Below are 9,728 nucleotides of genomic sequence, written 5' to 3'. Positions count from 1 at the left end.
AACTTTTTTTAAAAAAAAAATAGGAAAACCCAGTTTTTTTTATATTAAAGGTTTATTGGATGAAGATGGAGAGGGAAGGAGAGAGACATGTAGGGGTAGGGAAAAGGGTCGCCCTGACGGAGAAAGGGGAGGGAAAACCCAATTTTAAAGGCACGTCTGGAATCCGATCTGTCTGGGTCAGAGCGGCTTTGCTTTGTGCAACGACTAGGGCTGCAAATAGGGGACAATGCGGCTGCCGCGCGGAGCATAAAAAGCAGCTCCTTACTCCGTCCATTTGTTCAAGGACATTCACCCACAGGTTAATTCCTGTCAGAACCCGTTATGGCAGGAAAATCTGAACACGCAGCTGGAAAACTGGGGGAGTGGGAAGGGACAGGGGCGACAACGGAGCGGAGACACGCGAGGAGCGGCCGGGATCAAGTTCCCTCTGCGGGCCCGAGGCGCGGTGGTTCGGGAGGGCGGGGAACTAGCCCGTCTCTGCCCGCGAGCGGAAGGGGCGGGGCCGACGGAGGGTCGGGCGAGCGGGAGCGGAAGGGGCGTGGCCTGCCGCCGGTCATTGTGGCCAGTGAACGCTGCACGTGCTGTTCCCGGGCTCGCGCTGGCACTCCGGTTGACGGGAAGGTGGGTGGCGCGTCCTGAAGGGACCCCCTTCTCGCCCGCTTTCCGCCGGACAGCCCAGTGCTTCCCCTCGGGCCCGGGCCTACGCTGCGGTTTAACCCGGAAGTTAAAGGTAGGCGAGCGCGGCGGGCTGCGGAGGAGGGCGGCGTTGTAGCGGGTGTTTTGTTATCCTGGGAGAGCAGCTGTGGAGTCGCGCTCGGGGCCCTTCCTGGGGGAACTGAGGTATGGGGCGGCGGGAGGGGCGCTGAGAGCCTCGAGAACGCCACGCCAGGCAGTAAGGGGGTCAGGAGGAGTTCAGCACCGGGAGGACCGAGGCTTAGTTAACGGGTGTTAGTAGTAGGGGGAGGCAAAGGTTACTGACTAGGCCCCTCGACAGGGGTCAGATTTCTCTGGTCGGGAAATGGGGCTGAGTTAATGTGTAAGCTGGGCGACAGGGCGCTGCTTCTGCCGAGGCAGCGGGTGGCGAGTTCTCCTTATGCTCAGTGTTGGGGGCTTAGGGGCCGGGTTTCCACGTGAATCGAAGATCATACAGGTCTCTGCATGTGCTCCTACCCAAACATCAGATCGTGATTGTTCCATATCCCCAAGTAATAGCTTCTAAGTCATAGTCTGGTAATAGCTAGTAAGTAAATACCTAGTAAGTGCCTACTGTCATAATTCGTTTGAATTTAGAGTACTCCATCTTTTGAGAGCTGGTTGGTTTTTGTGTGTGTGTCCACAGTAGCATGTTTCTTAACCCAAGCATTTTACAGTTACATCCTCACTAAATTCATTCTTAAAGCCAAACCTTTCCACAATACCAGCTCAGAACAAAGCCCACAAATGTGTCTTTATGTTTGTTGAAAATTTCCGTATCCTAATGGGACCAAATGGCAAATACACAAAAATATTTTAAACAAATTCATGTTTAGTGCGAATTTTAAAATATTACTACCTTAAATGCAGACCAACACTACCTGCTATAAACAGTAACTTAATTTTTTCTTAATTAGCATTCTGCTAAATGCTCATGGTGTTCCATGCCTTTAATCGAAGAGTGGCAGAGGCAGGAAGGAGCTCTGTGACTTCAAGGCCAGCCTGGTCTACATAGCAAGTTCTAGCACTGTACATAGTGACCTTGTCTTAAAAAAACGAAAGAAAACAGGAAAAGTCTGTAACGTATAGCTTATTAAAATTGTCTGTGGCTGGGATGTAGCCCGGTAGTGGAATGCTTGTCTAGCCAGGCAAAGAACCTGAGTTCAAGATGCAGCACTGTCAGAAGGGGGCAAGGCTTGTAACTTGGTAGCAAAGTGAAAGTGTTTGCCTACCATTTTTAGAGCACTGAGTATATTCCCAGCAGTGAGAAAAGTTCTGGTATACATACAGAGTAACAAATTTAATCAGAACTGATGCATAATTAAAAAGGAAATAAGTTCACTGTGTAATTCATGTTAATAGTGCACTTACACTTCCCAAAATTTTTTCTGTCATTGGTGGTAGTATTTCTCCACAGTAGGAGGTTTGATTCTTCATGTTTTGTCAATTTATTTATTCTTGAGCCTGTTTCCTTTCAATGTTACAAGTTTTTAGAGATTTTTTTTCCTATGCTATAAGTTAATATGTGTTCATATCTTATAGGAAAGAAGAAGTTACTTGGGAAACTCCTTCCCGAGCACAAAATCCAGCTGTATTAAGCCTTTTGTAAGCTATTTCAGCTCAGAATGGCAATGGAATCCAGAGCAACTTCAACTTTAAAACCTCAGGATCATCAAGAAGAATTAATACTAGTGAAAATAGAAGATAGTAGCTTTTCTTGGAGTCAGAAATGTAAACAGAATGGGAGTACCCCATCTTGCCAAGAATTGTTTCGCCAGCAATTCAGGAAGTTCTGCTATCATGAAACACCGGGGCCCCGAGAGGCCCTGGGCCGACTCCAGGAACTCTGCTATCAGTGGCTAATGCCAGAGTCACACACAAAGGAGCAGATCCTAGAGCTGCTAGTGCTGGAGCAGTTCCTGAGCATCCTACCTGAGGAGCTGAAGCTATGGGTCCAAAAACATGCTCCAAGAAGTGGTGAGGAAGCTGTGACACTGCTGGAGGAACTGGAGAAAGAGTTTGATGATCTAGGGCAGCAGGTGGGAGCAAAGACATGATGTTGTGAGGAAAAATCTGAAGCCTAGAGTTTATAATACCTTTTCTGGTTAAAATGTTGTCTCTGAGGAACCACAACCTTGATATAACAGTAGCACATACTCTTTTTTTTCTACTGTTTTTAAAAAATTATTCACTTTACATCCCAATCATAGCCTCTTCCTTCCTCTCTTCCCAGCCCCACCTTCCTTTCCTCTTTTCTATATCCCCTTTCTCCTCCCCCTCAGAAAAGGGACACCACCCCCCAACCTACCCATCCCAGCACATCAAATCGTATCTGGACTGAGCACCTCCTCTACCACAGTGGCCTGGCCAGACAGTCCCCCCACATACACCAGGGGTAAGTGATCAAAAAGAATGCAAGAGAGTTCTTGTCAGAGACAGCCCCTGAGCCCCTTGCTAAGGAGACCCGCATGAAGACCAAGCTGTCCATCATGTACATATGTGTAGGGGATCTACATCCAGTTCATGAATGTTCCTTGGTTGCTGATTCAGTCTCTGCAAGCCCCCCTGGGCCCAGGTTAGTTTGCACTGTTGGTCTCTTGTAGAGCTCCTGTTCCCTCCAAGTCCTATCCTTCTCTCCCCCCCCCCCCCCTCTTCCACAAGACTCCATGCGTTTCACCCAATGTTTGGCTGTGAATCTTAGCATCTGTTTCAATTTGCTGCTAGTTGGAGCCTCATCTCTGCTTTATCTTTATCTGAACATCTTGTAGGCAGGGTAAATTTTGGGTCAAAGTTTTGGTGGTGTGTTGGTGTTTTCCTCTCTCTCCTTAGAGTCCTGTCTAACTCAGAGGGTAGTCTCTTCAGTCTCCATGTCCCCTGCTAGTAAGGGTCTCTCATAGAGTCACCCCCAAATCCTCCCAGAAGCCTACCCTGTTGTAGGTTTCCAGCCTATCTCAGAGATGCCCCAGGCCACAATTTCTTTTTTCTCTGCATGCCCTCTGTCCTCCTTCCCACCTCCTTCACTCTCCCCACATTAAGATCCCCACCCTCATTTCTCTCAGCACTCCCTTTCCTATCCTGTTCCCTCTCTTCAAGCACTTCCTCTGTCTTTTTTATTTCCTCTTCTCAGATTCATACACCCTCCCTTGGGGCCTTCTTGTTACTTAGCTTGTTTTGGGTCTGTGAATTGTACCTATACTCTATGACTAGTACCTGCTCTAAGTAAGTACATACCATGTGTGTCTTTCTGGGTCTGTGATCACACTCAGGATGATCTTTTTTACTTTCATCTATTTGCCTGCAAATTTCATGATTTCCTTGTTTTTAATAGTTGAGTAGTATTCCATTGTGTAAATATACCACAGTTTCTTTATCCATTCTTCAGAGGGACATCTGGGTTATTTCCAGTTTTTGGCTTATTATAAGTAAAGCTGCTGTGAACATAGTTGAGCAAATATCCTTGTATAATGGAGCATCTTTTGGGTATATGCCCAGGAACAGTAGCACATACTTATCCCTGCCCTTTTTCTCCCCCTGTGCTTTATCTGTGGCAGTGGCCTCATTAACCTCTTTGAAGCTTTTACTAAACACGTTTTACTGGTTTTAGGTCCCCGATAGTCCACAAGGACCATGGAAAGATTTGACATATCTCAAAACATCTCAAGATTCAACAAGCATCCAAGTTCGTCCTTTGAAGACACAGCTAAAATCCTGGAAACCTTGCCTTTCTACTAGAAGTGGTAAGAATAAAAACTTATCTTCAAGATTATGTAAGCTAGGCTTCTGGTTCTAAAGATGCAGATTGTATTTATAAATTTGTTGCATGTGAACATCATTGTATTACACAAAACCAGAGGTGTTCACTTCAGCAGCTTTGTATTCAGTGATCCTCCTGAGTTGTGGTCATCCTTCCTTGTATGAGTTTCCCTGTTGGTGACTTGTAACTTTGTAGAGTGCTAAAAATGTCTAATGCTGTGGTACATACAGCACAGCATCTTCAAGTAGAGAGAAAGGCAAATGCATCCTAAGTGCGGTAAGTTGTGGAATACAAGTAGACACTCTGTGGGTACTGGAATGAGATTCAAGGAAGGCTGGAAAGTTGGCTCAGTGGTTAAGAGCATTTTGCAGTGGCCCTAGGTTCAATTGCTAGCATCCACATGGCATTTTTACAACTGTCTGTCACTCTTATCCAACACCCTTTACTTGACCACCTCGGTTACCATGTATGCACATGATGCATGACATACATGCAGCAAAACAGCCATACACATGAACATGAAATAATAAATGTAAAAAATAAATAAAATTTAAAGAAATATTCAAGGAATACTTGCTGGAGGAAGAAACACCTGAGCTATAATTTGAACACTGAACAAGAGAAAGCCAGGTAAATAGGCAGTGCAAAACCAGTAAGGTGAGAGAATACAAACCATTATGGAAGTTATATGCACTTCAGTTTGACTTGCGAATTGATAAGGAAGGGATAATGGAAGAAAAACTAAAGGAAGAAATGACGCAGAAGTTGTTAAAGCCTTTATGTCACACTAATTCATACCATACTTGTAAGAGGTGCAATTGATAATGGTAATGGATAAAGCAGTGCTATTGTTAGATTTGTGGTTTAGAACTGAACTGCTGAGTACAGAAATGATTTGAGAAAGGCAAGATTAGAGGCTTATTAGAGACATGAAATCCAAGAGGTCACGGTAAATGAGGAAACCTGTGTTAATCTGAGGCGTAGAAATTAAAGCTTAATCCTATCCTTCAGCATTGAAAGTGCCATTGCATTAGCATTCAAAGCAGGTCTTTGAACATGATCACATTTCAGTCTTGAACAATTTGTTTAATAATGGTACTGTAAATATAAAAGAAAAAAATCTGATGTGTTTGGTATGGGACATTTGGGTTCAAATAAAAGCAAAAAATCCAATATGACAGTCTAGAGAATTGGAGACCTGAGAAGACATGCACTTAAAAATTAAATAGTAATTGAAATCTAGGGTAGAGATTTTCAACAGTGAGGATACATGAAAATCCAGGATACACTCTTGAGAGAACATGTTTGAGTTTTTTTGTTTTGTTTTGTTTTGTTTTTTTAGTTACAAGCCCTAAAATCTAAAATGAAAAGCAAAAAACAAACAAAACAAAAAACCAGATAGAAAAGGAGAGTCATATGTAGTGTCTCGCATCTTTAATTCTACCTTTGGGTGGCTGTAGGATTACCCTAAGTGTGAGGCCAGTCTGGGCTGCTGAGTGAAACCCTGTCTCAAGAAGAAAAATACAACAGTGATAGGTGTGGGTCTCAGTATCATGCTACAGAGGAGCTAAAGATCCAAAAAATACTCATTCAGTATATACAGTTATAAAATTGGTGGCCTTGACAAGACCACTGTCACTAGAAGTACCAGAACCAAGAAGAAGGTAAACTAGAAACCAGACCGCAGAATGGGAATGACTCCGGACAAACCCTTTTAAGAAATTTTACTGTGAATGCAAGTGATGCTGCTCAGCAGATACATGGGCAAGGAGCTTGGTTTTTAAGAGGTGACTTGTGCTTAAATTAATAAGACGGATTGTTTTGGGTTTTTATGATAAAATACCGAAGTTATAATACTAATAATGCTTCTAAAGTGATAGGAAATAGTTCATTTTACCTCCGAATTCCAGATTATATATTATGGAAGGGCAGTCTAGACAGCAAGAACTTGAAGCATCTAGTCACATCGACAGTAAAGAGCAGAGAAAGAATGTACATGCATGCCTACTACTGTGCTCATTTTCTCCACATTACACAATCCAGGACCCATATCCAGAAATTATACAGTCCATAATGGGCTGGTCCTTTCCATATCAGTTAACATAATCAAGATAGCCCCCCCCACCCCCCGTGCCAACAAACAAGAACACAAGCATTAACAAACGTGTGACAGTCCAACCTGATCTAGACAGTCTCACTGAGACATTCTTCCCAAGTGATCCTAAAGTGTGTCAGGTTGATAATTCAAAACTAATCATTGCAGGAAATCAGTTAGAAAGAGGTTGACAGGTGATCAGTTTAAGTCTTAAAGGGAGAAAAAGATGAAAGTCAAAAGGAAGATGTAGGTTTTAGCCCTGGAAAAGAGAAAAGATCCCGGGAATAGTGACATCTTTGTAAATAGATCCTTCTATTTTCTCTTACCTAAAAGACTAAGCTAGCTGTAGTGGAAAGTTGGGTAGAAGAATTCCTTGAGACCAGAGGTACTAACCAGGCTAACCTGTGGAACATAGCAAAATCCTTTCTATTTATTTAAAAAAGAAGATGACAGCTTGAGAATAACTGAAGAAATATAAATTCTGGGGTTTACTAATTTTCTTTTCTTTTCTTTTGCTTTTACCATTTCAGATTCTAAGAACAATGAAACAACAGCAAAAGAAGACATTTCAAAAGAAAAATCAGCGGGACTCTCTTGGGATCCTTCATTTAGAGGTGTCAGCGATCACGAAAGCAATTTAGAGTGGCAGGAAAGACGTTCCCCTCTCCACAGGGGCAATTTCAGTCAAGTGATCTTCACACACAAATCCTTAGCAAAGAGAGACCATCAGGATGAATCTCAAAGATGTGTAATTCTAAGTACAAACTCTGTAACATGTCAGAAAGTTTCTACAGAGGACAGACCTTACAGATGTGATATATGTGGGCACAGCTTTAAACAGCATTTCTCTTTAACACAGCATCAGAGGATCCATACTGGAGAAAAGCCCTATAAATGTAATCAGTGTGGGAAGGCCTTTAGTTTGAGGTCTTATCTTATTATTCATCAGAAAATCCATAGTGGTGAAAAGGCATATGAATGTAATGAATGTGGGAAAGCCTTCAATCAGAGCTCAGCCCTCACTAGACATCGCAAAATTCATACAGGTGAGAAAGCTTGTAAATGCAACGAGTGTGGCAAAGCGTTCAGTCAAAGTTCTTACTTAATTATACATCAGAGAATTCACACTGGTGAGAAACCCTATGAGTGTAATGAATGTGGGAAGACCTTTAGCCAGAGCTCAAAGCTTATTAGACACCAGCGAATTCATACAGGCGAGAGACCCTATGAATGTAATGAATGTGGGAAGGCTTTCAAGCAGAGCTCAGAGCTGATTACCCATCAGAGGATACACAGTGGAGAGAAACCCTATGAATGTAATGAATGTGGAAAAGCCTTCAGTCTGAATTCAAACCTCATAAGACATCAGAGAATTCACAGTGGAGAGGAGCCCTATCAGTGTAATGACTGTGGCAAAACCTTCAAAAGAAGCTCAGCCCTTGTTCAGCACCAGAGAATCCATTCTGGGGACGAAGCTTATATATGTAATGAATGTGGGAAGGCTTTTAGGCACAGGTCAGTGTTGATGCGCCATCAGAGAGTCCACGCTATTAAGTAATATAACACAATGACTTGTAAATACATCAGTATATTTTTCTCTATGTTAGCCAAAAGGTTGGCTTTGGAGTAAAATTCCATAAAGGTAGTTCATAAAAAAAACAAACGGTCTTTAGTCAGTCTAACTTGCTTTGTGCAGCACATCCCAGTGTTGGTGCAGATCTTCTTTGAAACTTGTGACTTACTGGAACAAGATATATGAGCATTACTTCAAACTTTGCTCTTAACATTAGGAATACTCAGAAAAAAAAAAAAGAAACAGTAATGTAATACTGAGACCTTCTATGAGAATGTCCTGGGAAAAGGCTTCATTCTGTGTGTTATGGCATCTGATTGTCAAGTGTCTGTGAGGTAGGTGGATGGTGAGAGGCTACTTAAGGAACTCAAAATAAGTGAGAAAACAGTTTCATTGATTTGTTGATTCAAGACAGGCCTGAAACAACATACAGTTAGTTTATACAAGTGGAGAGCCCCACCTGTACCCCAACCCCTCAGCCCCCTTTGTGCTGGGAAGTGAGCTTAGGGCTTCACTGCTAGGCATGGGAAGTAGTCAGTACTATGTTTTTGTTTTTTGCTTTTTCTTTTTTAAATACCTATTTTGTGCCAGGGACTAGGAATACAGTGGAGAGAAAAAGATAATTTATACAGTCTAGTGGCCATTACCAGTTAGGTGAAGTACTTTTTAAGCACTTTCTGCATTTCCTTGTCCAAGAACTGAAATGATAGGAAGATTGAGGAGTTGACCAGGAAGGAAGGCCAGGTAACAATAAAGGAAGACGGGGGTTTTTTTGTTTTTGTTTTTTTTTTTTTTGTTTGTTTGTTTAATGCCAGAAATAAAACATGGAACATTGCCTATTGAGTTGAGAATTAGAGTCACCTGTGTGAGAAGCATGACTGCAGCGACTCTGAAGCACTGCATAGGAGCCTATGAAGAAGTGGCTATTTGTACGTAAAAACCTGGAGTCTCTGGTCCGAGCACCGGGAAGAGCTTTGTCTTCGACAATGTGGCCTAATGGGAAAAGTTAATAAGTAGTTCCTGACACAACCTGAGACAACATTTGAATTTCTACCGAGAGTGGTAGGAGTAGGTTCTTTAGAGAGTATTGAACAGCAATGGTAGAAGATGCCATAGCAACTGTATATAAGACCATTTCTCCAGCTAAGCAATTGCCTGTGCTCAGGTGCTCAAAAATTGTTGATTTCTGGGTCTTTGACTTTTTATTCAAATACCTCACACATACTTTGTTTTATGCGAGCAATATCTGGCAGTATCTTGAAAATTTTAAGGACAGTGCTAGAGAAGTGACAACAGAAAGTAGTAATTATTGTTAGGACTTTCCCTCCTCTGAGGAGTCCATTAGGAAAAGCATCCTAAGGCTGCACACAGTGCAAGGTAAAAAGTTGATCAGCTCAAGAAGTCTTGGCATCCCTGTACTCTGGAGAGTAAGACAAAAGAAACAAGTATTCCTGGCCAATTTGAGCTACATAATGGGACCCTTACTCAAAATACTGGAGAGAAAAAAATTCAAAGACCTAATAGTTTGGAGGAATAACATACCTTAGCAAACTCAAATCTATGTAAAAAAAAAAAACTATGAGGATACTGTCTTGGACATTTACAGGTGTGTA

General features: G+C 42.4%; 1 protein-coding gene across 1 annotated transcript in view; it reads left to right on the top strand.

The window, feature by feature from the left end:
- The first annotated feature begins 474 nt into the window (after positions 1–474).
- LOC129690153 (zinc finger protein 208-like) overlaps positions 475–9,728 on the top strand; it is a 48,242-nt gene continuing 38,988 nt past the window's right edge. The window contains exons 1-4 of the mRNA XM_055625709.1: positions 475–730; positions 2,236–2,732; positions 4,298–4,430; positions 7,073–8,096. Of these exons, the coding sequence (XP_055481684.1) occupies positions 2,319–2,732; positions 4,298–4,430; positions 7,073–8,096 (1,571 nt within the window). The 5' untranslated portion in view covers positions 475–730; positions 2,236–2,318. The remainder of the gene's footprint in view (positions 731–2,235; positions 2,733–4,297; positions 4,431–7,072; positions 8,097–9,728) is intronic.

This window comes from Psammomys obesus, unplaced genomic scaffold (genome assembly GCF_907164565.1).
Source record: "Psammomys obesus unplaced genomic scaffold, mPsaObe1.curated_primary_1811, whole genome shotgun sequence".
NCBI lineage: Eukaryota > Metazoa > Chordata > Mammalia > Rodentia > Muridae > Psammomys > Psammomys obesus.
Note: the sequence above shows the minus strand (reverse complement) of the source record. Positions and strands in the feature narration are given on the sequence as shown.